We start from the raw sequence: 27,822 nt of genomic DNA, 5'->3' as shown, positions 1-27,822 counted from the left end.
ATGTAACAGTAGTGCCAGGAGCTCCTGACACCTAGATTCAAAAGAAAAAAACATGTTCCTATATGCTCATGTGTGCAAGCCTCAAATTAGGCTTTATGTGGTCACTGAATTACATCTGTATGTTTGACAAAATGCCTCTCACAGAGAAAAGAAACTTACAAAAATTATACAGAAACAAAATGAAATTTAAGTGAATTTACTTCAATGGCTTCAATTTTTTCCCAGAAGGTACAAAAAAATAACAGTTTTAAATGATCTGAAAATTAGACTGAAAAAACCCCACCACTCAAATAAAAGCTTCTTCAAATAGAAAGGCTCACCATGTGTCAGCCCTGGTGGAAAAACTTCAAGTTCCTTCATTTGTTGTCCGTCAGAGATCTCAGATTTTGCCAATTATCCTAAAGTTATATATCTTAACAGCTTGTCCAGAACAAACAATATATAGATTGTTTGCTCCAGTCACTTGTGCCAGAAAGGAACAATTACATTATTTTCAATTACCACTACCATTGCCTGAAATGGAATTTGCAACAGTAAATGTAAGGCTAGATGTTTCCATCCAATCGTCAGGAATGTTTTTATTGAAAATCCCTCACTAAGGAAACAGAACTTGAGTTTATGGACATTTTTGGTTGGTTGTTTTATGTTAATATTCCACAAGATATGAATTTAATTTATAATATTTAAACTGCAAACTAATTTTAAACTCATTAGTTCTCCAACACAGTTCTCATTTTGTAATTTTACTGTGCTCTCGTTTTTTTTTTGTATTTGTCTCTCAAAATGCAAACATCAAACCAAGCCAAGTACTACTGGTTGAAGTTATTCCTGTTTCTCTAGGAAGACAATCTTAAAACAAAGACTCCATACTGTGCAAAAAATTACCTTCAACACACACCACAACCCCCAAAAAGTTAAACTATTGACTTGGCTGTGGTATACAGCCATCTTCTGTTTCTGAATGTCAAGGCATGATGTATAAACAACAAATACACATTTAAATCTTGTCACTTGTTTCTTTTCATACAAAGCAAGAATAAAACTACACAAGTGATAATTCTTAATTTCTACAGCTGGGAGTTAGCCTCCTTCACCCTCTACTTGATCCCAGAGCAAGGTAAGCTCAGCACCTATTTTGGTATTTCAGCTCAGAGCCAGTCTGCTGTGCTCAGCACCAGGCAGGGCCACAAGCAGAGCAGCAATCCATACTTTCCAAGGAGTGTGGTTTTTAACTGAAGCAGACAGATGATGCCTTAGGGACCAGAATAAGCAACCCAATTCAGATACCTGTTTTGATACCAGTCTTATCTGTGTGATTAGATTAACTGATGAAGATCACTTACATATATTTAGTATCTATTTACTTATGCTATACTGTCTACATCCATCCAATTTCTGCCATCAAGACCCATCTTCCCCTCTGTAGGCTGTAAAGGATCTTGTCTTTGTCTGAAGCTTACCCTAGACCTATTAAATAAACCAGTGTTCAAAGAGCCCCCAAAACATTTAATTTGCATATTATCATTACTTCTGCTGCTGCCTTGATTTTCCTTAGTTGTGTCAGAACAACTTTTGTAGCCCCAATCTTGTAGCTTAGCTCTTTTGTGCCAGTGTATCTCATCTGGTTTTAGTCCCTGATTTGATGCTTCTTTAAATCACTCATAACTTGCTTTGTCTTCCATAGATGCATTAATATTCCTCTTTAAGTGATATGGTTTGTACTAGGCACAAATGTAATTGTGAAAATATTTTTCAAGACATTCAGCTACTCAGTGCATAGCAAAAAAATAATCTGTGCCTCCCTATTGCCAGAATAGTTTAAGATCTAAATGTCAGTCTGTTTTTTCACTTGAAGGAAAAAATAAAGGGTCTAACTGATTATATTAAGAAAACCATGTTTCTAGTGGATGCCTTATCTTCTGCACATTTATCTGCAACTTCCAGATTTGTATTTGCAGATGAAATGTTTTTTGTCATCATCAACCTAAAAGAAAAACCCAAAACAAAAAATAACATACTTTGGTTTTCTAATGGTCCCCAGGAAACAGATTCTGGCTGCTACACTTGTAAAATGCAAATTCCTACATTTGGGACAGTGCTCTTTACTGAACGACCAAAGGACAGCTTTGGACAGAAGGACCAAAGGGTCCTGGTGGACAGTAAGCTGAAGCCAGCAGGGCACCCCTGCAGTGACAACAGCTAACAATTACCAGGCTGTGCTGGCAGAAGCACGGCCAGCAGGACAAGAAAACCAATCACTTGCCTCTATTGAGCACCTAGGAGATCACATCTGGAGTAGTGTGTCCAGTTTTGGGCCTCAGGACAAGACACAGCAGAGCAGGTCAAGCAGAAGGCCACTAGGATGGCTGGAGGGTGAGAGGGTGCACAAGGAACAGCTGGGAGAGCTGGGTTTATTTGGCTTGGAGAAGAGGGAAATACAATTGCTGTTTTCAGCTGCCAAGTGGGGGTTAGGAGATGGAGCCAGGCTCTTCTTGGTTGTGTGCAGTCAAAGGACAAGAGGCACATTTTGCAGCAGGGGAAAGTCCTACAAGGCACAAGGGGAAAAGGGAAAAAATGTGTCTAGTGAGACAAGTCAAGCCCTGGAAAAGGCTGTCCAGTGTTGTAGAATTTCCATTCTGGGAAGTGCTCAAGGCATAGCACAACCCATCTCCCAAGTCAGCCCTGCTCTGATCAGAGGACTACACTAAGAGACCTCCAGAGATTCCTTCCAATCTAGAACTTTGCAATTTAATGTAGTACCCAAAAAATGAGAGCAGAACTTTTCACATGGAAGTCCTTTAAGTGCCCCAAACAAATATCAATACCTTTCATCAGGCTAACAGGACACTATCCTCAGTGTACAGCAAGAATAACTAACACTAGGATTAAAATCCACACACTGCAGGGTATTATGCCATAATCCACCTTTCCTCAGCTGTTACACTGCAGACCTCTTCACTGCCTGCCTTGCCTGGATAACCTTTCAACTGCCCCATGCTCTTGACTTCTGCTTTTCTCTACTCCAGCCCCATTGGCCCTTGAGCCCTCCCAATGCCACCTCTCACTCCTTTGAGTGGCAGGCATCACATCACAAATTTCATCTGACTCCTGTCAAGTAACAGCACGTCAGGCAGTACAGCTGCTTAAACTCATCTTTCCTTCCTCTTGCAACCAATGAAATACCTTGTCAGGGTTTCAGAAACTCAGGCATTTGCAAGTTACCAGTCAGTTCTCAAGTTTATTTTCCAATCTTAGAGACTGAAATCTAACAAACCAAGAAAATTTGATCTTTTTAAGTTCCGTGCTTTTAACATGGGAAAAAATTTGCCAAAAACTGGATGCCTGAGCTAAGGCAGCACATCGAGAGAGGAGCAAAAAACCTCCCATTTCAAAATCCAGCAAAACAAAATGTTTTTGTGTTTAATTGTGGGGTTTTTTCTTGAAAAATGTGTATGAGAACACCTCATTCACAGAAACAAAATCAAAGCTTTTGATATACGGAAAATATCATACAATTTGCATGAAGCGATGATATTTTTAAAAAATATTTTCTGTATTTTACAGCTAAAAATCTCTATTACAAATATTTGCAAAGGGTATTTTAAGCAAATATAAATTTACTTCAGGTAATACTTCAGTATAAAAAATACTTTCTGTTAGGTTTACCACTTCCCAGAATTCAAACCTGTGCTGATGTAGAATTAAAAGGAAGACCGTGGAATAGGAGACTTAATTTTCAGAAGTACCAATCAAAATAAAGAAAGGGTGCTGTGTCTAAGTGTATGATCTGCTTACACTGATTTTCACAGCAAAAAGCTATCATACTGAATTTATCATAAATGAATCTGAAAATTTTCTCCTGATCAACCTCATGAAATAACAGATCCAAATGCTGACTGGGATCTACACATTCGTCACAGACTTCTTTTGGGAAGTCTGCCATAAGTGCCTGTGCAATTCTAGGAACAGGTAAGAGCAAATTGCAAATATGAACATTCTCCCACTGCTCCATTGCCTGAAACAATGAGCTTTTACTTTTTGGTTTTTTTCCAATCTGTCACATGACTGAGAATGTTTTCAGAATTACTTTTTGACACAAGAGTTGTTTTCTGCCAGGGTAAATGAAGATATCCAGGCAATGACAGTGGTGCTATGTACAGACCTCAGGACCTGAAGAGCACCTTCTTACCACTCCAACAACCTCAGGGTATGCTACAGGGTCTTTTATGCTGATATGTCTTTCATATTGCATCAACCCAAAAGTATAAAAATACTGAATGTTATAAAATGTAGCATTAACATCAAAGCAAAACTGCTCTGCTCAGTAAAGTTTGGAAGTTCAAAACAGTTATATTTTTTGAAAACATTACTCAATAAGGAAAACCTTAAAAGTTCCTCGATGTTTCAAGTTGGGGTTTTCCCTAGTGTCTCCTGATATGCAATGAATCTTCTCAAATTCATCTTCACATTGTCAAGAACACACAGCTGATCAGTACTATATTGTCCTTTGCCTTCTTTTCGTATCTGTAAAATCAAAAGAACACATGGTTTACTGATGGAGGAGTTTCTCCCATCAGATCACCTCAGGTTTACTGTAATTCTGTGCACAGGCATTCTGTGAGAACTCCAAGGTGTTCCTGTGTGCACATGTGGAGCACAGCAATTATTTCTGCAAGTCAATCTAGTATAATGCACTGCTGTCTAAAACTAGACTAACGGCACATTGTTTCATCCAAAAATCTGAGACATACATTTCTTTTCTGTGGCTTTTTATACGGAAAAGCTTGCACATTTAACCCAACACCTGAAGCACCATCAGGTATGTACTTTGTGTGTACAGTGCTTAGCTTTTGGACTATGGAAGTCACTCCTCAGGCTGCATCTGACCAAAGAAACAATGTGTGGAAGGTCAGTCTCTGTTTAAGTCTAAGATGTATCTAAAATCATAGTTTAGAATGTCAGCCTTGTTATTCTTGAAAATACAGGATAAATTAACTGTTTTACTTAACCAAGAATGGAACAAAAACATCCAACTGCTACTGCAAGTTAAAAACCAAAGATGTCAATGTAACTTCAGAAAGGACTTTTCTTCCACCTTCAGAGACATCTGCAGGATTTTTGCACAACTGTTTCAGAACAATACAGTGATTTGGACATCAGTAATACTGATGGTGTAATTCAGATGTTGCAATGCAGGTGGCTGCACTGTTACCTTGACACATCCATGAATTTTAAGGTATTTGCTTTTGTCTAAAGTCGAGTATCAGAAAATTAAACACTTTTTTTCTGTCATCTTATAAATCAATTATATCTTCTAGGAGCCCAAAATTCAACCTTTAACCCACATTGTGTGCTGAGACCCTGAGCAGGCTGCCTTGATGCCTACCCTCATTCTGAACACTGGTTGAAATTCCTTCAGTGTTGAAAGCAACTTGATCTGTAACGCTGCCTTTTCTGCTTCTTCACCATCTGCAAATACATCAAAAAGTGCATCCAAGGCTTCCCCTGCTACCACAAGAGAAGATTCCTTCATAGCAACCTCAAGAAGAAATTTTCCAATCATCTGTAATAAGAAAGAAGAATTGATTTTTCCAGCAATGCTAAAGAAAATTGAAAGAAACATCAAAATTCTTTTAAGCCTGCAATGCAAAGTTTGCTTTTTCACCTTCAGGGTTTCAGCTGTATCTTGTCCTTTTGCCAGGACACTGCCAGAAATTCCAAGGATGCTCACCACGTTCACTCTAACGCTGGCATTGCTGCTTTGAATACCAGCCTCACACAAAGCCAACAGCTGCTCAGGAGTCATGCACTGGTCAGCAGGGGAAAGGAGGTAAAGAAAGAAGACACACACAGTTACATTTTCATGGAAATTTTGAAATATGACATTTAGACATTGAACTTTTACAGAACACAGGCAAATTCTTCACAGAGTCCTAGATTATGAAAACTTGAAGAATTCTGAAAATGCAATTACCAAGAAATTTCAATTCCCTTTCAGCTTGGTTCCTCCAGAACATATCCAAGGCTGAGATGAAGTTGAAGGAAAAGTTCTGAGATTCTCACAAATGTACCTAGCTCAGTAACTGCTTCCAGCTCATTACAACTTACAGCACAAAAGCTCAGTTTTCAGTTTAAGGCCAGAAAGGACTAGCAGACTATCTAGTACTGTGTCTTGTATAATAAATCATTATGCTTCATTCCTGTATTCAACTCACTAATTCATATCCAACCGAGATTCAAGGACCACCAGATAGGTGACATCAGGAAATAAAGAAGCCACATTTCTAGGTGCTAAATTTCTGAATATTTGTCATTATAACTATCTTCTAAAGATATCTGTGGCTTGTTGCTATTCTGGTTTTGAAATATCTTTTATCTTTTTACACATTGAGGAGGAGATATATAAAAAAATATTCCCAGAAGGTCCATGAAAAACACAGTTAATGCCACTAATCTGTTGTTCCAGTATTCACAACTGCTGAAATTTTGAAGTAAAATTATATTGTTTTGTTTCAAAAACTTTCCAGTCTAATCTCACAGGAATTTGAACCTACCAGAGCATTTGAGTTTGAAAGCTTTTACCTGGGAGATGTTCTTTGATGCCATTGTTTGTAGGAGAGCCCTCAAAGCACTGGTTACAGCTTCCAGGAATTCTGTGTCTGTAGGGAGTTCTGTCAAAGAACAGAACCCAGAGCAGAAGTTAAACAGTAATATGAGGGACACAGGAGGCAAAGAAATACAAATTCCTTAATCTCTAATTGTTCCTCCAGGTACTACCACAACAGGAAAAGCTAGATTTTCAGAGACTGGTCTCTGTAGGTTGTAACCATAGTGATTTGTTTGAATTCAGCATTGAGGCTGGAACACAGCTGGGCCATCCCTGGCTGAGACACTGTGTCACCTAAGGGACAGTGCCAGCCACTGTCACCAGAACAGCAGCTGAAAACTGGTACCACATGGAGGAACATACAGGAACGGAGGAAACTGCAGGAGCTGACTGCATACTTCACCTCCTTTCTTCTGCCTTCTTAAGCAAGCTTTTCAGACACCCAGAGAGAGCGCTGGACTCTTTCCAATTCATATAAAGAGCATGTTTTCCGGTGGTTTAATAACATTCCAGGAATGTATGACTCAAACACTGCATTATTCTTGTTTAACTACAAACTCATCAGTAGCAGCCATCACCTCCAATCTGTGTTCTGCATTTCTTGAGGCTTTTCATTTTCCTCTAATGGGTTTATTTTCTGGACCACTCCAGATGCAGAACTTGTTGATTTATGTGCACTCCTCCCTTCTCATGTAAACAATCAGATCTTTATGCCTCTCTTTCACTCTGTAAACCACAGAACTCCTTCTAACCACATGTTGGTATGTTATCAGCTCTATCTGGCAGTTTTCATTACACAGCATTTAAACATGAAAAAATGGGCCTATGCCAATTAATTAATTTTAGCATCCTTAGCTGTCTTCAGATAGCAACTTCTCCTGCTTCATCTGAGAGCTTTCTATAACAAAGCATAACATATAGACCCAAAATTTGGAAGTCCTCTCTTCAAGCGTGAGACATTTTATGTGAACTTCCTTGGATATGTTTTCATAGATATTTTCATTTCTGCATTTTAGTGTTCCACACACTGCACTCAGTAATAATGTTCCCACAGACTATCACATGTCTTTAAAGACATTGAGAAAAAAGTGTGTTTTGCAGGCAGATGTATTTTCAAGCACTAATGCAGTGTCATTTTATACATCCCAGCAGAGCACTCCATAATCTACAGCTACAAAGACATTTGAAGGAAGGGAAGGAAACCAAATTTCTTGAGCTTCTAAAAGATGAGAGATGACAAAGCCACACATATGCCAGACTTCAACAGAACTGTCTTAGGGAAAATGTTTTCTGACAGTCTGGAGAATTGGCAGCTTTTCCAGGCTCTAAGAATCTCTCTTCTTTTTTGGAAACCCATCACCACTGACCTTCAAACAAAGATTATCAGAATAGTCTGAAGAACACAGCCTGTCAAGGACCCACATCCTCAGTTTGGAAACAGGTGGGCTTTTCTTAAACCTTTTTTTTCCCCCCAGTCTTGGTTCAGCTTCTCTTATGTCAGTAATAGAGAGATCACAGCATAAATGATCTAACAGGATTATGGAAATAATTATGGAAATGATGCTGCTCTCATGTACATGCTCCCAGAAAGCAGCTGGAAATGCTGTCTGCTGTAGACATGACCCAGTAACACTGTACCAGCAGGTGTGTGGGGAGACCTCCACTGCATGTCTATGAAATAATACACCCTGGAGGAACCACAGTGAAGACATTCTAGTGTTCATCAGGAAGTATCACAGTGTATCTTTGCACACTTTCTTACTACAAATATAATTCCAATAAAGCTAAGCCATCATAAGCATAAAGCATGTCCTGGGGACAAGGTGGCTGCTCTCTTTTCTGCTGTATTTTTGCATCAATTGCTTTTGCCATAATTTGTTAAGATTACTAGGAAAAAATGATGTGAAAGACTGTGCTAGACATGTATTGTTTTCACATCTCCTTAGGCTACTTAGGGCATTTAAAAAGAAAATGTCCCACCTTCTTCATGCTTGTATGAATGGCTGAAAAACTGTTTTTACCACAAATATGATCCAGCAACAGTTCTGGTCAACAAGGCAATGTTAATCCACTCAGAGACTTTCTGTGCAGACCCAAACATGAAGCAGGTTCTTGCACTACAAGCATACTTGCTCAAGGTGCAGTTTGGATAAACACATCTTAACAGGATACACTGTCCTTCAGTACATTGCCAACATTCAGTATCCTTATCTTGAAGGACCAGAGATGATCAGCAAGGGGGTCAGCAATTCCCCTTTACCAAACATCTTACCTGTTTTAGAAAAGATCAGCTGTGAGAGATGCTGTGCAAGGGACTGAAGCGCTGAAGCTCCCCCAAGACAATCCACATCTGACACCAACAAAATGCTCTGAAGACATGTTAAAGCTCTACACTGCACTGCATTCAGTCTGAAACAAACAAAAAACACACTGAGCAGGTATTTTTGAACACACCTGTTGAAATATAAAGAGGAATCTTGAATTTAATAAGGCTGTGATGGAGTATGAAGTTCACAAAAACATTTTTATCTCTTTATTCAAAATCATCTATCAGATCTACCAGTTTCCAGATCTCAAGAGCAGCCCAAAGATGGACAATTCTTCTAAGAGTTCTAAAACAACTGAATACACATGAAAAAGAGTAAGAGAGACAATGAAATGCCTACTTTTTAATTAATGGTTTCCAAGATGGATTGTGCATACAGATGTCTACAGCAACACTGTTCGGAAAAGCAGTTTTTTCAAGAATCTGAGGAGGGGAAAAAGATAGGTTTAGCAATAAAGCCCTTTTTTCCTTTTCTTTTTTTTTTTTTAATAGTGTGTTCAGAGGGAAGACTGCAATTTCAGCTTAATGTCAAACAGATACTTCAAACTACATATTTCAAAGTTTTCCAGATAGCAAATATCTTGCTGCTAAAATGCCAGAGTTTTCCTCTATCACTTAAACGTTACAATTATGCACTGGGTTTAGCATAGAGTATTTAAAGTGTTGAACTGTACCAACAACAGGTGATTTTCTAGGTCCCTGCTATTCTTTCTTCTTTAGCTCCTTCTTCTTATAGATTCTGCTAGAGGATTTTCAGATAGCTGCAAGTCTGGAAGGCCTTGCCATGAAACTCTGGCTATTAAGTACAAAAAGCCTTCAAAGTTTTCATCTCACACCTTGATGTCTTAGCTCAGAATTCTACAATGCTGCTGAGCTAACACAGTAACTGATTCAAATAACAAACTTCACCTTTACAACCCCAAATAAAAATGAGCAAAACAACTCTGAAACAAAAACATCTGATTTCCTGTCAGTGCCAAGTACTGTATTTCAGACACTTTGTATAAAACAGGGGGAGAGGAACTTGCACTTTTTCAGTGCTGACTGCTGCCATTCATTAATGTTACTTCCGCCTCATTTAGCTAATACAGAAATCTGGCTGTCATGCTTCAGCCAAGTTTCCTTTCTTTCTGTGGGTAATCTTTTTCATGTCCAAATCAAGGAATAAAAATCTTTGTATTTTGGAGGAGGAAAAATTTTTAAAAAGACCTACCAGATTTCTGAAACACATGACCCTTCTATTCTCACTTACATGAGCAAATTCTTTAGGTCATGTAATGATGCACCATCTCTAGACCAAAAAAGTGAGGCAAAACTCACTTAAAAAAATACTCCCTTCTCCAGGTGGATTGGAGTAATTTGTTTGCCTAACCTGGGATACAAAGCAGGAGCAAGGGAAAGACTGTAACATGTGCTGGAAATAATACAGAGGACAATACCTTCTTTGGAATGAGGTTGTTCAGAAATGCTGAGTTCACTTCAGCAGAGAGGCACAGGGGTGACAGCAGCAGCCCACTCCCCTCATTGTATGAGCTTTCCATGAACAAGTCACTCTCATCACTGCTGGAGAGTTCTTCCCACTCATCATCAGAGGGATCTGAGAACACAAAACAGATCTGTAAATGTAACAGCCCTCATGCAACAGGGATCTCATTTCCCAACTGTAACTGGCTCCTCCTTGGTTTAGGAATCTTTAAGTTCTTGGACTCTAACAACCTCCTTACAAACCAAGTGCCATTAAGCAACAGTTCTAAATATCTTATTAAATATATTTTACACTCACTGAGACACAAATATTCTTATGAGAGAGGTTCTTCACATGTGAGCGTGTTAATCACTGATATTAACAATGTGTTGTTTAAAAATATCAAAAAAGGCATAGAAGAAACATTTAATTAAGATTTTAACCTGGATTGTACCACTTCATTTTCTGAGGTTAATTCAAGCATGCAAATACACCAGTTTAACTTAACTTGTTTACTAATTGCAGTCAGTTGAAGGCAATTGTGTCCTCTAGCAATACTGAAGCCACAGATGTCCTCTGCCTGGGCAGTAACTGGGCTCAATGAATATGTTACTGTCTCCACAGAAAGGTCAGTTGAAACAAAATGATGATAGCAAAGAAAGCCAAATAATCTCTGATAATTATTTCAAGCAACACATTTCACATAAATTAAACTAGGTTTATAATCTTAAACCTGAACAAGGCTACTTACATGACTTATTCTACCAGCAGATCTTTAAGGGCAGGCATGGTGAGAGGAGTAGAAGCTCTATTACCAACAGGCTGCTGTGTGAATAATCTGTCCACAGCTGAAGGGGGACTTTGGCTGACAAGCACAAACTAAAATCACCCTCATTTATATTTGAACTCGTCTGTCTACATCCACAGAGTTCACATTTAGTTGAAGTTTCTTTAAATCTGGTTACATTTTAACTAGTGTTTACCCAAGTCCTAAGTCTACAGCTTGGACTGATTGTCCTTTCCAACAGATGAAAGCCCTGTGTACATAGGTCAGGATATTTAACTATTGTGACAAAAAAAAACTACACCATCATATTGACTCCTGAGTAATTCTGTTTGACAACACAGATTCTTATGAGATGTAGGTCCTGTAGCAACTACAGAAACAGACATGCACTTCTGTGGCAAAAGGTAAATTCACTAAAAATACAGCAAGAAAGATCCAAATTAATGCATTTCACTTGTAGTGTGCAAATTAAAGAATTTATTTGAAGGTGATGGTTATTGTTTATGAGATGTAAAGATGTCAAGGTGTAGCAACTTGACCACACAGGCATCTTATGGTAATATCCAATTAATTCTACAGCCACAACTTGCTGGTGTTAATAGCCTAAAACATGAAAACAAAGCAAGATATCCTGCTTTCAGTCTCTTGCCTCTTCTAAAAAAATCCCTTTTGCACCTTTAAAAAACAAAGAAAGCAAAACACATCCCTCGAAAACTAATTGTTAACAATACAAGCTGACAATGTAATTAGCAATAACAAAGACAGCAGCTGTCATAAGTTGACAGCAAGTGACCAGGGCAGAGCAGGAACTGGGATCTAGAACTCTGGCCCATAATTATGGCCACATTTATTCTAATGTTCTGGGAAACACAGAGGCACTTCCAGCAGCAATCCCATCTTACCTAGCATGGAGACTCACAACTACAGACTGGACAGCAGTGCAGGAGCCTCCTGGCTCCTTGCCCAGGTGCCCACCAAAGGGGAGCTCTCTGCTCCCTCCAAGCACTGCCCAGTGCTCAGCACAACACATCCCTCACCAGCCTGGTTACTTCTCTCAGTTCTGGTGCAAGCTGAGTGTTTTAATGAACTCAGCACAATGGCTACAGCTATTTTAGTCCTCAAATAATTTGAAAATTAAATGCACAGCTGCCTCTGGATTCATCCTAATTTCTAGAGACTGCCCACGAATGGGTAAAGTACTGCAGCAAAATACAACACAATCAATCTTACATTACACTGAGTGAATGGCAGAATATGCAGCTTATCCACAAGAGATTTTCCAATTAAAGGGGAAAGCTTATGAATTACAGCTCATTAGATGAGAAATGCAGTTATGAAAGGAGCTTCATACACTAGGTGTAGAATTTCCTTGTGCTGTAAGAGAAAAAAATAGTTACCATTGGGAATAACTGAGTATTACTGTGGATTTTATAAGAACCTGAACATTTTATTCTGTTACTTTCTACACAATTACTCCTGCATCAGGCTCAAACTACAATAGCAGGCAAAGTTTCCAGGTTTTGGAGGGTTTAGGGGATTAGTTTTGTTTGTTTGTTGGCTTTATGAAATAGAATTTGATAATCTCTCATTTGTTTTCCTGAAGATTAGAAGAAAAGCTATCAAAACAGAGTTTCAGAGTTCATAAAAGATACAGAATATCAATATCCTACTCCCCTCCAAATCACAGCCTCTCTTTCTCCTCCTCCTCAGGCTCATCAAGGCAGGACTCTGGAAGCCAAGATCTACATTGTTGCCAGAGTTGCATGAAAAAGCTGTCCCTACTCCTAATTTTGCAACACTTGTAGTATCAAAACTAAATCAAAACTGTAAGACTTATCTGCTTTAAAAAATTTGAGGCCCCCATCCTGCAATCAGATTTCACACATATCTTGCATCAGACCTTACTCTAACTGAACAAAGATTTTGCTGCAACATTTCAGGAAGTATCTCTCTGGCATGAGTGTTTGTTTGTTTGCTCTTAAATGTTTGCATGTGCAGGATCACACAAAAAAAATTAACTTAAATCACTTAAATGAAGAAAAAACAAAAAATTAGTAACAGAAATTAAAACCTACTTTGCCACCAGATAAGGATATCAGGGACAATATGCCCAGGGGCATTTGCCCTTGAAAACCCAGACGAGCAAACAGCAATCTAAAGGTGACCTACTCAGAAACAGAACACACCACAAGAGTTGCAATGAACGAGACTCCTACAAACCTTCACTGCAGCACATATTAACAATGATCTCCAGAGCAGTCTGCTGAGCCGTCAGTAAAGCTGTCACTTCTTTCAGTTCCCACTTATCAGACTAAAAAATTAAAAACATGAACCAAATTTGATTTTGGAAAACAACTTTTAAGTGCCATTTAAAGTATCCACGCTGTCAGTTAAAAATACAGTCCCAGCCATCTCCTCTTCTCAGTCTACACCCAAACTTGAAAAAACCCCCAAAACACAAACCCAAGCAGTGTTATCTACCCTCTTTCTGTTGGATGTTCCAGAGCAAATTTAATTCTCAAGGAATGCCACTTGCACTAAAGCTGTCCAAAAGCCAGCCAGCCACACTTACTGGAAGTAAATCTGAAACATCATTTTCTCTTCTGAGTTTTCCTTTTGGTACTTCTTCCATGTTATCATCTTCACTCAAAACACAGTTTTCTATAGTATCACTCATGTTTTCTTCAGTTTCTGGTTCCACAGCAAGTTTTAACCTGTTTTTCTCAGCTTCATTCATACGAATAATTGTTTCACCAGCATCTATTGCCAATGATTCTGAAAATATCTTCAGGATTGCATTAACTGTGCTTCCCAGGCTGCCTGGTGGAATGGTATCCTTTATATTCCAGATAGTGCCTAAATATGAGGTAACCAAATCATATAAATTATTAAAGTGCTCAATTCCCAGCTCTGCAATAGCCATTTTGTAAGGAGACAGCCTCCACTACTTAAAACACTCAGTGCTTATATTCACTATAAATATTTAAGTCTTTTCTCTACAGATTTCTTTTTTTTTGTACAACAATTAATATACTTATCTGCAATAATTGTTATGCCCACATCTTAAGCTCAAGTAAATTTCAGCATGTAAAAATTTACAGAATATTTATGTGGAGTGACCTCAGTGTCACTCTGTACCCGAGATAACAAATCCACATGCAAGAATCATGTTCTAAGGAGTCTCAAAATTAATTTATTACACTCCAGTATCAAAAATCACCCTGGTTACCATTTGAGGTAACAAGAAGAATTCAAGGTAGAGAATTTGAGGTAAAAAAAAATTTACAGCTAGTAAGATCAAAACAACCCCTGTACCACTTATTATTGACTCATTTAACTAAAATGAGCAGTTTAAAGTAAAAACTAAATGAGCAGTTAAAGTAGACAATCACACTGAGCAGGCGCTGAACTCAAAATCAAGCATTTAAGCCAGTTTTAAAACTAGTTGCAAATACCTCCTTGGAGTTCCAAAAGGCAGATATAACTTCACAAGCCATGTGTACACCTTGACAATGACACGTGCAGACCACAGCAGAGAAGACTGAGCCTTCTGTCCTTCCCAGCCTCCCCACCTCAAAGCAACGCTCCCCCCTGAGCACTGTACCTGCTATCAGTGTTCTCAGAAGGATGTGCTTCATGGTGCTCTCTGGACTCAACATCACTGCTTCCAGTATTTGCTGTGCAGAAGCATTAAATGAAGAAAGAAGATCTGGATTATCTTCTGTCACTGCCTGCAAGCAGTTTGCTGCAGCAAACAACAAGAGCAAACATAATTAACAAACCCAGTCGTAGCTTTTGCTCTGCTAATGAGAAAGCATTATCCTCCTGAAAGCTGGAGTAATGAAATGCTGACACAGGAAAAAAAAAAATCATGCAGCATCATGTTGTAATGGCCTGACACTGTGCTTCACAAGCTGTATTTTGGATTAAAATACATTCTGTGGCAAACCCATACATAAAACAGGTGAGGGTGATACCACATCAGCCATAGAATTGGTTATATTAATTTCAGCTACTCAAAATTAAATTTATCCATTATATACTGACAATGGACAACATAAAAAGATGTTGGAAGCACACATACCTGTATGACCACTATGAAACTGTAATAACAATAATACTGATAAAACCAGACTGAAAGTGATTGGAATTGTTTGGGGTTTTTTTAAAAGGACTATTTCCTCTGCTCAACAAATTAAACCCTCCATTACGAAAACATGAAAATAAAATGAAAAACACAGCCTGCCTTTAAAGCCCTCTTCCCACAAAATTTTTCTTCCCATGTAACCACCAATAAGCCATTCTCTTTTGGACTGAAAATAAGCACACCAGATGTCAACTTCTTTTTATGTGCTGTTCAAAAATGAATGTACAGTCTTACACTCATTGCAAACTTCAGCAATGCTAAAGCAGGTCCATTATGCATTGAATGTAATATGAGTGTTACATTCATACACTTAAAAAAAAGGTATCTTTAAAGCATTATCTTCTCTTTTTACCACTTACCTACTGAAATAGCCAGATCCACATTTGTGGCAAATTTCTTCATGTAATGTAAGACAGCCTCCAGACATCCTTCTTTATTGAATATGTATAGGGCAGTATTGTTGCATTCACTAATGTATGGAAAAGATCAGTCAAAGATTTTTCTAGGAAAAAAAAGTACTGTAGCAACATCTTAAGCACCCCATACTTGTTATTAGTCACGTTTTTAAAAGTTACCTGAGAATTATGCATTAGTCAAAGAGCTATCCTTCATGCTGAAAGAGAAGCTGCAAAATCCTGGGCACTTTTGAGGAAAGCTGGCTTGTGCCAGCTGCTTCCTCACACAGTGTTTGGAGTTTATCTGGGAGCCCAACTACAGCTCCTGCTGGAGTGAGCAAGGCAGCTCAGAGCTGTGGGCTGCCAGCCAGCCCAGGGCCTCCTGCAGCCACAGGAGACTTCACCCACAAACCCACTGCCAGCAGAGCAGCTGCTGCCTCTCAAGTGGTACCCACTCACTGCTCTCACCGTTCAGAAATGCAGTTACTTTCATTACCTAACAGTGGCATTTGTGCTTCTTCAAGTACTCACAGCTACTCTCTTTTAAACTTCTATGTTGATATAAGAGTAATTCAAACTAAAAAAAGCACAGGAGCTAACTAGCTACAAGGATCTTCAAAATTTTAATTTTGAAAATATTATGTCTCAGCATCAATGACAGCCCTAATTTTATCAGAATCAAACTTAGCAACGAAACAAGCAGTTCACATTCATTACCACAAAGTTCAAAATACAGAAGTGATTTACATCACACTTAATAATCATACTTCCTGTTCTCAAGCACTGACTAAAAAGCAAAAATAAATATGAACACACAACATTGCTGAGTCAGATACAAAGGGTCATGTATTCTGTGAAAGATGCTGAACAAGGAGTTTATCTACTGTTCTAGATTCCAATCCCTAAAAAATAAATATCCCATTTTAGAAATAAGGCCTCAAGCCAGCAGCCACATCACACAAACAGGCACAGAGGCAGTTCCACTGGGGCACTGTACAGCACTAAACAAAATCCTCTATGCAAAGTATACAATGTGAGAAAAAAATAAAGAGAAACAACACAAAGTTCAAGGAGAACTTTTGGAACAGATTTGTATCACTTCAATGTTTACAGTAATTTCTGTATAGTATTGCCATTTCTCTTCCTTCACCTGGTGTTTCCAATGTAAACTACTAATAGAACAATTTACATTTTCTCACATAATAAGTACATTTTTATCGGTGTCTCAGTAACTAAGGGATAGTTGCCCCAAACAGTTAATATTAATTTTTGGGGATGACCTGCAGAGGAAGGAAGTAGTATAAAAACTCCTCATATTCCTAGAGCACTGATCCACTGATTAGAATTTCATTTTCTCTGTTTCTTGTATCGTGATACAGATCTGCAGGAAATACCTGCAAGAAGTCACAATCCAAACAGACTAGGACAGAACATGTTCAGAAAACAGGATCAGAAGTCAGGATGAAGAGCCAGTAGAAAAAGAATTTGTTACTCATCTAAAACTAATTACCAATTCCTGGAATTCTTCACTTAAAAAAAGTAATCTATACTGGAAGATGAACTTCTATTTCAGATGGGATGAGGGCTCATCATTATTAAAGCAAGGTAGAAGAAACAGAATCAGCAAATGAATGCATCTTCCCATGCCAGGACAACCATTTCTTTTCTGCTTCAATTACCACACTCCTTTTCAGGAACAATTTAATTTGGCTAAAATGCCAGTGTTTACACAGTACTTACCATATATTCCACAGTAAATTAATGGCCTCATTGGCTATGTCTTCAATATAATTTTTGTTCGACCCTCTGCATTTCTTTGGAGAGAGCTGGTTAGCATCCAGTCCAGTGCTGCACTACAACCAAACAAAAGAAGCAGGGTTGGGAAATAATCAGCCACAAAGAGAGACAAAACTTTAAAGTGTTATCAGCACTGAGTGGAGAGATCCTCTCACGCAGTGTTTATTACCTGACTAGCTTACATGTATTACAACATCTGACTAGCTTCCTTTCTTTATGAAAACTTGAATCATTGATAGCTTTTCTCTTGTAGAAAGACTCTTACAGTACTTGCTTTGCAGTTAGTCCTTAGAAGCACTTTCTATAAAAAAAAATAAAAAAAAAAAAAAACTTGGGAATTTTACAACCTGAAGTACTGTTTCTTGCTATTAGTCTGTATGGAGCTATCAACAGTTATATCTCCACAAAGATTAACTCAGCTAATACCTTACTATGCTCTATAGTAATGCTATCACTCATATTTTAAAAAGGGGAAGAAACCTACAGAAAATGATGACATTGCTCAAGGTTGCTCATACAAAGACAGCAGGTAAGAGAAATCAATGCAATATCCAAACTGCAGTGCAACACCTGGACCAAACAAAGAATACAAATTCAGTACATGTTATTCTCCACTAACTACCCAGCTCTACATCCATTGAGACAAAATGCTCAGCAAAATAACATCACTGGAATAATGCTGCAACATAAATGAAGGACCTTGATTCTCACTGACAGAATAAACTTGTCTTAACTGACATTACAGACCCAAATCTCCAGACCTTTCACTCAAAGGTCACCCTAGGCAGCAACTCTCACTATGGACACAGGTTAGCTGGCCAGGAGCCAGAAGGCAGGGGTTAGAAATCTCTGGAATAACTTTCATATCACTAAACCTATCAAAACATTCTTTCAAAAGATCTTTCAAGTACCTTATTGTATGACAGCTATGGAAATAGAACTGTGTTTGCATACGGGACAATTCAGCGGCTAGACCAGGTTTAAAATAAAATAAAAATAAGCACACCTCTTTCAGAAGTGCAACCAGGGGTGTCATGATGTCATCTGTCACCATGTCATCACAGACATCAAATCCTCCACAAGCACTCAGATTTCTAGGGAAAACAAAAAAAAAGTAATGCTTTGGATGAGATACAATACTTTCCAAGAATGCTTCAAAAACCCCATACCTTTGATATTCTTCTCTAAAAGTTATGGTATGCTGTCACCTTATCACAGGGGTTCCATACTATTGTCTCCTTATCACATAACTTTCACACCTTCTTTGTGCCTCTCACGGGCATCTCCCCAGAGCACTGACTCTTTCTTCTTCACAAAGCAGCCACTGACTCCAACTCCCTTCTCAACGAGCCACCCCACTCTTTTATAGCACTCTTCTTCTCATTGGCCACAGCTGTGGCCTGTTAAAGTCAGGCCTGCTCCTAATCTTTGCTAATTGGCCCAGCTGCAACTCCTTAGGGGTAAGATTACTTTCTGCACTATCATCTTTATTTTCTTATATTCTATCCCCCTACATGGTACCTTTTGTTTTAAACTCAATTTGCTTAAACAGTAGCTTTAGTCTTCTTCCTCACTAACACAAGAGAATAGCTTTGGAGTTAAAAACAAAACATTATGTCCATTTATTCATTGTCACAGACATATTTTCTGAAAAATCCTTTCCTTAGGATTTTTTCTCCTGAGAATCTGAGAGGCCTCAGGAACAAAATGCAAACAATGGTTATCTGCTGCTGTGGAATGCAACAGGTGCATCTGTGATTGGTCTCATGTGGTTGTTGCTAATTAATGGCCAATCACAGTCAGATGGCTCAGACAAGCCTTTGTTAGTCATTCCTTCTTTTTCTATTCTTAGCTGGCCTTCTGATGAAATTCTTTCTTCTATTCTTTTAGTATAGTTTTAATATAATATATATCATAAAATAATAAATCAGCCTTCTGAAACATGGAGTCAGGTCCTCGTCTCATCCCTCATCCTAAGACCCCTGTGAACACCATCACAATTCATGAATTAGAAAGCTTATCTGTACTAAAACATCATGATACAAAATGCCATCCAAACTGCAATCGAGTCTCTGTTTCCTCATAAAGCCATACATTTCATAAAGCCTGCTCCTGCCATTGAAGTCTCACAGAGCAAGAAAAGCCCCTCTCTCACAGACCTCAGCTCATGTAGGCACGGTTCCTCAGAGCAGAATTAAAGCAAGAGAGGCTGGCACTGCAGCCCACAGCTTTCCCCCATGCCAGGATCCCTGACTGAGCAGTGAGTGCTCACCTGAGAGCGCCCGCAGCCGTTTCGCACACAGCCAGGCTGGGGTCCATGAGCAGCGGCCCCAGGCAGCGCACCACGTCCCGCTGCACGAAGGCGGGGATCACCTGCTCCTGCTGCAGCAGCTGCGAAATGCTGGCACAGGCATACTCCCTCACCTCAGCACTGGGATGCTGCAGCTGAGGAGACACAGAGCACACACGCTGAGGGAAAAGGGAGCCAGAGGGTTGTACTGAGGGAAGGGATTGATCAGGGACTGTGGCTCCCGTTTGCTGCTCCTGAGTGAAAGCAGGAACTTTTAACTTCTATGAAAGCTTATAAATCCTTGCCTGGGTTATGTGTGTTAATTTTATGACTAGATAAATGCTATTCTGGGTATTTGACAAGACAGCCAGTCCACACACAGATTTGACACTAGCTGGCACTGGTGAGACCTCAATTACCATGTATTAAAAACACTGAAGTGGGGGAGAAAATATCATCAATTAAGTATAACAGACATAACACATCCCACCATAAAGAAAAGCTGAAGAAACAGAAAACAAAAAAAAGTTACAGCCTTTAAATTAAAAGTATCTGCATAACAACAAGAAACAAGTCTTCCCTAGATTCCCCAAGACAATGTTGATGCGTCATATAACAGAGTTTTAGGTGAGATACAAGAATTACAAATTGCAAAAATAATAACACAGTAGAAGTGCATATCCTGGAAGGCCACAGAGTTTGTTGAAAATCTAGCAGATAAACATCTGCTGAAGAGGAGAACAGAAGAGCGATAACATCAGATCCTGCCTCAATTAAAAAAGATGAAAGATGTCTCAGCTCATCCTCACCTGTGCCATTATTTATTCTCTCTTTCCTAAACAGGTTAGTCCAGATAAATATCAATCAGTGGTCTGTTCAATGAATTAGGTTGGGTGAAGTGAGCAAAGGGGATTTAATTACTTAAAGGAAAACGGATTTTTTCTTCTGATTCTAAAGTCACACCTGCAGAAGGAGATTTACATCCGTTTTTACCTGCAATACTTAAGCCAGGACTGTGGTTGTGACCATAGTCAAGTGACCAAACCCAGCCTTTCTCAGCATTTTCCATCCTTTATACCTTACATGTGGCGCTTGGACACTTGGCTCTGGCCAAGTAGAAGTCTCCGGCCGGGGAGCGCGAACGCAAGCCCCGCCAGAACGGCCTGGCACCGGCGCAGGGCCGAGGGGCACGGCGCTGTCCCCCGGCCCGCCGCCGCATCGCGCACGACGGCAGCGCGGGCGGAGCCGGTGCCGCCCCGCCGGGCCGCGCGGCCGTGACGCCGCGGGAGCGACGGGAGGGAGCGGAGCGGAGGGAGGGGCGGCCCCGCGCGGCCGCTCGGCTCCTTCCCGCCGGGGGCGGGACCGCGCCCGGGCCCCTCGCCCCGCACCTCCGCGGGGGAAGCAGAGGCCTCGCTCCCCGCGCCCGGCCCCGCAGCGCCCGCCGCTCCCCCGCTCCGGAGCGGGGCTCCCGCCACGCCCGCCCCGCGCCCGCCGCCCGCACCTTCTCCAGCAGCTCCGCCGCCGCCTCCTCCTCGGGGCCGCGCTCGCCGTCGCTCTGCAGCGCGGGGCCGGCGGGGGCTGCGGGCGCCCTGCGGAACCGCCGCGCCCGGCTCTTGCCCATGGCTGCGCTCGGCGCCGGCGCGCCCACGTGTGCGGCCCCGCGCAGGCGCCGCGCCCGCCCCGCTCCGCACACCCCGCCCTGCCGGGCCCCGCCGGACATCCGCGCTCGGCCCAACACCGGCACCGCCGCAGCCCGCACCGAGGAGAGCACCACGCCTACTGCGCTCAAACAAGAACATCATCAATAGAAACAATTTCCTCTGAGGGCACTTACAGAGGCGGGATTGACCTGCAGGATAGAAACCTGGAAGGGGTTTCCTCTCTGATGTCAGTATCTTAGATTATAAGACCCACATCAAATACAGGAAATGTTGGTCCGGTATGAAAGTTACAGTGTGCAGCTATAAATTTTCTCAAGTTCTTCTGTGTTCAGTGGAGATCTGTATTTATACAGTACAAAAGAAGATAACACCTGTTTATACAAAGATTTTATTTTATACACATTTACCTACAAAATATACAGCAGTTAAAAATAATGGATGGGCAGAAGACTTACTGGAAAAAAAATCCAGAAGACAATTCTTAAAGTTTCAACTGACAAAGTTACATCAATAGGCTGCCTTTAAAAGCCAGTCTACCCTGTAGTTGGGGTTACTGAAGTTGCAAGAGCTTTGCAGTTAGAGTCAATTTAAAGAGTTCAAAACATTTAAAAAGGCACCTTGAACAACTTAAACTCTTAAAACTTGACAGTTTTAGCTATTCAAAAGTTACACTTTATGCATATATCATCCACACCTGCTTGTTAACACTCTGAATAACAAATTTTGTTATTTTGTTGTGGCACTGCTTAGATTTTCTCCACCAAATCTGATGTTACACATTTGCAATACCAGTTTCTTATTCTGACTATCAGAGCATAAAAATCCACTCAGAATGGTCCAGTGGATTTAGATACAGTACTACCTTACAATTGGGAAGATACAAGCATATATTTAAGACAATTTTAAAAAAAATTAAAATATTAAAATAAGTGTTTTGAACCAGATCAAAGAAGGAACTACCTACGACCACAAGGAAAGTGGCTGGTGCACTATATACACAACTTGACAAATGTAATCCTTGATATATTTGCGAAGTTCTTTAACAGTAAGACCAGTTTTCTCCGGCACAAACAGTCAGTCTTCCTGTGAGCCTCTAAACCAGTTCCAAAAGTGTGACCAGGAGACAAGGACGGCTGTAATGAGGAAGTGTGCTAATAAAACATCAGGAGAATGGCAAATGTTCCTTTCAATACTCCTCATGATAACAAGAAAATCCATACACCAGATATTTCTTTTTTTTCCTCAACATTGGCATCGATCTGCTATTTACAATAGCTTAGAAAGACACGTAACACAAATGAGGTTTCGTTTTCAAGTTCAACTTCATTGCCGATTAACATACTTCACCTGTATGTTCTGTTCTAGCTGAAGTAAAAAAGTGACACTAATACTGAAAAAGAGGTAATCAGAAGTAGCAAAAGCACTGATAATGTGATAACAAAGAATTTGGATAAATATTCAAGAAAGTAATATTGCACACTTTCACTGTCAACTGTGTTAAGACTTTTACTCCCAGGCAGTGACAACCAGTCCCATTTGATTTTTTTGCTGTCATACTACCTTAAAAAAGGTCATTTTTGGTTTCCATGGCAGTGGAAAAAAAATGAAGGAAGACAGCCCTTATTGAACATGAGGCCTAGGTTTCAAAATTAATTTTCCAGTCTGCAAGACAGAAAACAAAATAAATAAAGTTTAAACCCTGAAAGTTGAACCCAACAATTAAGCTTCAATGTTACAGGGAGAGTTTAAAACAACACACAAAATGATACTAAGTATTCCACATTCCAGTTTTACAGCCACACAGAATTTGCAGAGGTTTATACAAATGCTGTTCAGAAAAACAGACTATGTGTCTCTTTGGATTATTTCCTTTTTTTTTTCTTTTAACAAAGAAGGGTTAAGCAATGAAGCAGCAACACTTACATCATCACAGGACATATTATATTCTGCCAAAACAGTTCGGCATCGGGCTGCTATACTGCGTGGATTCTGTCAAGGAAAGCAACCCACACTTGAACACACAATAAGCAAAAACTAAAAAAGCAGTATTAGCACAGGCTCCAACAACTGCAAGAACTACACTTTTAATGTGACAAACATTATCAAAGGATACATTGATGGTGCCACCACTCTTTTATGTATTCCAGCAAAGAACAAGCCTATTAGGGTAATACAGCTAATTGTGAAAAATGGGTGATTCCAAAGTGACGTGAAAAATGATACCTAGAAAAGAAATCAGGTTAGTTCAACTGCATACCTTCTAAAAAACACAAAGTCACTGCCTAGATCCCTTAACTAAAAATAAAATACTGCTCCCAGCCATTTCCAAGTACTTGTGAACAATTCTTTAGATAAGCGTTCAGGGTACAGTGTTTTGGCAGGCATTGTCCCAGGACACATTCCACAACAACTCCAGACAGCTTGACAGCTTTCCTAAAAATCACCTCCCAGCTTCATGTGAGAATGTGTTCAGCCTTTCAGTTTTCAATACACCACCTGACTGCAGCACCAAGCTATGGAACACAGCACATTTGGCATTAGGCTGACCTTACCTTTTGTGTCTCTGGGTCTATTAACCAGTTCCAAGCCCCGGTTGCTGTGCAGACTGACACCACTATCAAAATCACTGATGAAGAGAAGAATGAGAGTCAAACAGTATACCTCACTCAAATTTAAATGCATTTATTTGTCAGCAGCAACTCTTAAACACTTATTTCTTTTCTCACTTCTGAGAGAGGAAAAGCTCTTAACTGGAAAGCAGAAATGAAAATATGCAAAGAAACTTCTAATTTGTGAAACCCTAAGGAATCTGTGCAAAGTTCCCGGACAGAACAAGCACATCTGAAAATCTAAATTCTGTCAAGTAAAAACATCCTGGTCCTTTGAAAGAACCAAAGTTATCTTTTCAAAAGGAAGTTGAAATAATTCAATCAAAAGCATAGAGCTTCTTCTCTACATCACATAAATACTTTCTTTTCAGGATAACAGGAAGAAAAGTTAACATTGGTCACACACCCCATTATAATTAAAATAGAAAGTCCTTCTTTTATGTGAATTATGAAACAAGCAGTTTGGGAAAAAACATGAGCCAGTGAATACAATACTAGTTATGCAAACCTCATTTAAATATGCTTAAAAGTTTCCAGTATTTTTTTAAATTATAACTGACAGAAAACAGCAATTGTGGAAGCCAAATGCATTCCTAAGGTAGGTGTGCACAAATGCAGCAGAACTACATGTAAATATCTGACTGCTCTGAAACAAGGGGGTTTGAGGTGGTGCTAGTGATGTTTGGTTTTGCTCTTTAAGTAGTCACTCTTTCAGTTCCTTCATTCAAAATTGACCTCTCAGGAGAAGAGATGCTATTTTATGCGTTCTAAAAAAAGTCTGTATTCTTTGAGCAGAAAAACTTCAGCAGAGTCTCAAAAACAAAACAAAAAAACCACCAAAACCCCAAAGTTGTGTGTTTCTACCACAGACCAGATCCCAAAGCTGGCAGCATATCTGTGGAATTTTTTGCCTTTCCCCCTCCTTCAAACCTTCCTGTCATAACAAAGCTGCCTTTACTTTTTCACCTTCAATTTTATAGGGACTATCTCACCTAAACATATTTAGTTTAAGTAAGTATGGCAACAGTCTGGGAAGTCTGAGTCTTGAAGAATAAAACTTCAGTAACATAATAAAAACTGAATAAAACAAACACAACTTATTGTTTCAGATATTTCCAGAATAATTCAGCTTTGAGCTAATTCAATCTTAACCTCATTTTCCTAACTCTGGCTAAAATATTAGTTTATTATCCTGTATGAACTTGCTGCAGAGTGTTGGAATGTATGCCACAAATTTTAAAGCAAGTATAAATAAAAATTTTTCTTTGGACAAACTTAAATAAAGGATAAACACTGGTAAATCTAACAAGCTTGAAAGACAGACTCCTATTTATTCCTTGGAACACCAAACTTACTTCTCCAACGTCCTGTAGCTGGTTGCAAACATGCAATGTATTCAGTAAGTCTTCTTTCAAAAGCTTTGAGATCTGGGAAAGATGTATATCAAGCATAATTAGATTTTCATCTATTTAGTAATTTTTTAAAGTAGAAGATAAAAAGAACTCGCCCATGCACACCCAGCTCTTAAACAGGCAGAGAAAACCAATGCAATGATTCTTTATATGCAGTAGAAGTCCAGTCATAGTAGCTTTACTCAGCTTCAGGTAAGAAGTTCAGTAGTGGAATTAATCTAAAAGCAAAAAACATTCCCACTTATAAAAAGATCAATACAGTTGAGAAATCACACTATTTCAGACATCTTTAGAAATAGTGACTTAGATTTATAGTAACTTAAATTGCCTCTCAAAACAAAACAAAGTAACACATTTTGAAGTACTAAGTATATCAGGAAACCTTACATTCTACTATCAATAGAATGGCAATTTAAAAAGTTGGCCATTTGCCACTGTTCAAGGGGTAATTGTAGCAGTGTGGCTTTGATGACTTTGTTTTGTAGAAACATTGAATGTCATTTTATATATATATATATACGCATATGCAAAAAATCCCCCAGCGAACACTGCTCCAATGATCTTATTCCAATCAATAATCCTTAAAAATAGATCTTCCTTCTTACTGCCATCGTTCTCCCATCGTCTTTCCACTGAAATTGCTGTTAAATCCATTTCAAGTTGATATTCCTAAATGTCTCCAAGGAGCTGTTTCACCTTAAGTCCAGGTTAGATTTACACTTCCTTTCAACAAGGTCAATATTTGATAATATTCCAGTTAAAGCCAGAATTCTACCTGAAGTAAAGTTTTAATTAGGATCAACTTAACTTTCAGCTAAAGTCTCTGTCAGCATCAATGTGGAACTTCAACTTCCAACTACTGCTATATTAGTTATCTCAATAAAGCAATTAAAGAATAAGCCTGGAAGAAATAAATCTATTATGATAACTATAAAAGCATTTGCTACACTGTGAATTTATTCCTAAATGGTTTGCAGGTGAATTTATGGGGGAAGATTACAGTACCTTGACTTCAGCCACAGAACAACTAACTAGTCTTAATTACTGCCAAGAAGAGGGAAGTTAATGGCCTGTCCTCCACATCCCTTCTGGGGAAGTTAAACCACCGCCGGCAATTACAGCTAATTAACTGTTCCCTGACTAGCACAAACCCCCCCAACTAGCCACTGAAGCGAGAGGGGGAACACAAGGCACCACACGAACACCTGCTATTTGAGAAACAGCACCCTGAAGGCACAAAAACAGGCTATTGACAACGAAGCTCCCAAGAAAACACTCACATAATGCAGCCATCACTGAAACAAAATATGAAAAAACTTTCAGAAAAAAGAAAACGGAAGTGTTAACTTATTTTCAACTATGCACGTTCTAAGAAACTTCTGAGTTGATCCCTTAGGCAGCTGTGGGCACACTTTGGGAACCCTCAGATTGCACAAGCATAGCAACAAAGCCCTGACAACGCCGGACTATCGGTTTCTGTGGACATTGCCTACTTCTGGTGCCAGCTACAAAACACCTGCTAATTCCGAAACACTGGGCCATTTTAAAAATCTCTACCAGTCTTTGGACACTGAAAAGTCCTTTCAGGGTCTTGACATTTTCTGTAAGCTGTAACTTCAAAAAACTTGTAACCCAAACTATCAAGTGTCCCCGGACAAGAAGGGGCTACTTGAGGTCGCGTTCTTCAAACGCGAAAGGAGCCCCGGCTCAGTGTAATGCCTAGTGGGGCTCAAGAGCCGTAAGAAACGCGTCTCCCGCAAAAAGCCGGGAGCGGGCAAGGAGCTCCCACAGCACGAGAGGATTTTCCTCAGCTGCAGCCGAGCAGCGGCACCGAAAGGGAACCGCGGGCACTCCCTCCTCCCGGGGCAGGCAGGCAGCAGCCCTCAGCACAGGCCCTCCCGCGGGCGCTGCTCTCCGGGGAGCAGCACAGCCCGCCCCGAGCGCGGGACGCCGAGCAGGCCCCGGAACCCCGCCCTAGCTCGCCTGTCTGGGCCGAGGAGGAGCGCCGGGAGCGCGGTGCAGAGGGAGCCGAGGCCTCCCGCGGCCGCTTCGTCCCGCTCCGCAGGGACGGGGCAGCGCGCTCGGGCAGCCCGGGCGCAGAGCCGGCAGCTCCCGGCGCGCCGAAGAAGCAGCTCCGGGCTCGCTCCGAGCGGCCGCACTCACCCTCAGCCTGGTCCAGGGAGTTCATGGCGGGCGGGCGGGCGGAGCGGCGCGCACCGGGCGGAGCACCGAGCACGGGCCGTTCCCCGCGGCCCCGCGCACCGCCCCGCCGGCCCGGCCCCGCAACAACGCCCCGCGCTACTCGCCCGCCGCGCCGCCCGCAGCA

At 40.3% G+C, this 27,822-nt stretch overlaps 2 protein-coding genes across 7 annotated transcripts; both read right to left on the bottom strand.

The window, feature by feature from the left end:
* Positions 1 to 720: 720 nt before the first annotated feature.
* HEATR3 (HEAT repeat containing 3) lies at positions 721 to 21,785 on the bottom strand. 4 transcript variants are annotated; one of them, XM_074551196.1, is made up of 16 exons: positions 21,316 to 21,507; positions 19,797 to 19,969; positions 18,531 to 18,618; positions 17,468 to 17,580; positions 15,692 to 15,801; positions 14,790 to 14,930; positions 13,758 to 14,041; positions 13,406 to 13,496; positions 10,373 to 10,530; positions 9,274 to 9,356; positions 8,880 to 9,016; positions 6,583 to 6,671; positions 5,666 to 5,809; positions 5,387 to 5,563; positions 4,385 to 4,524; positions 721 to 2,545 (listed from the first exon to the last, which is right to left on the bottom strand). In XM_074551196.1, exons 1-15 carry the CDS (start codon positions 21,433 to 21,435, stop codon positions 4,405 to 4,407), a joined length of 2,028 nt encoding a protein of 675 aa, XP_074407297.1. In that variant the 5' UTR covers positions 21,436 to 21,507; the 3' UTR covers positions 721 to 2,545; positions 4,385 to 4,404. The 4 variants fall into 4 exon arrangements, with proteins under 4 accessions (XP_074407297.1, XP_074407298.1, XP_074407299.1 ...); XM_074551197.1 differs by lacking the exon at positions 21,316 to 21,507 and adding an exon at positions 21,649 to 21,785 and having other exon boundaries at positions 721 to 4,524; XM_074551198.1 differs by lacking the exon at positions 21,316 to 21,507 and adding an exon at positions 20,808 to 21,048 and having other exon boundaries at positions 721 to 4,524.
* CNEP1R1 (CTD nuclear envelope phosphatase 1 regulatory subunit 1) lies at positions 21,684 to 27,819 on the bottom strand. 3 transcript variants are annotated; one of them, XR_003380794.2, is made up of 7 exons: positions 27,660 to 27,819; positions 25,440 to 25,511; positions 24,028 to 24,101; positions 23,589 to 23,698; positions 23,399 to 23,453; positions 23,036 to 23,137; positions 21,684 to 21,814 (listed from the first exon to the last, which is right to left on the bottom strand). XR_003380794.2 is itself a non-coding variant. In XM_005488851.2 (6 exons), exons 1-6 carry the CDS (start codon positions 27,682 to 27,684, stop codon positions 23,096 to 23,098), a joined length of 378 nt encoding a protein of 125 aa, XP_005488908.1. In that variant the 5' UTR covers positions 27,685 to 27,818; the 3' UTR covers positions 21,846 to 23,095. The 3 variants fall into 3 exon arrangements, 1 of the variants encoding a protein (XP_005488908.1); XR_003380793.2 differs by lacking the exon at positions 21,684 to 21,814 and adding an exon at positions 21,846 to 22,608; XM_005488851.2 differs by lacking the exon at positions 21,684 to 21,814 and having other exon boundaries at positions 21,846 to 23,137; positions 27,660 to 27,818.
* Positions 27,820 to 27,822: the final 3 nt, after the last annotated feature.

Source organism: Zonotrichia albicollis, chromosome 13 (genome assembly GCF_047830755.1).
Source record: "Zonotrichia albicollis isolate bZonAlb1 chromosome 13, bZonAlb1.hap1, whole genome shotgun sequence".
NCBI classification, from domain to species: domain Eukaryota; kingdom Metazoa; phylum Chordata; class Aves; order Passeriformes; family Passerellidae; genus Zonotrichia; species Zonotrichia albicollis.
This window is presented reverse-complemented; position numbering and strand designations above follow the sequence as displayed.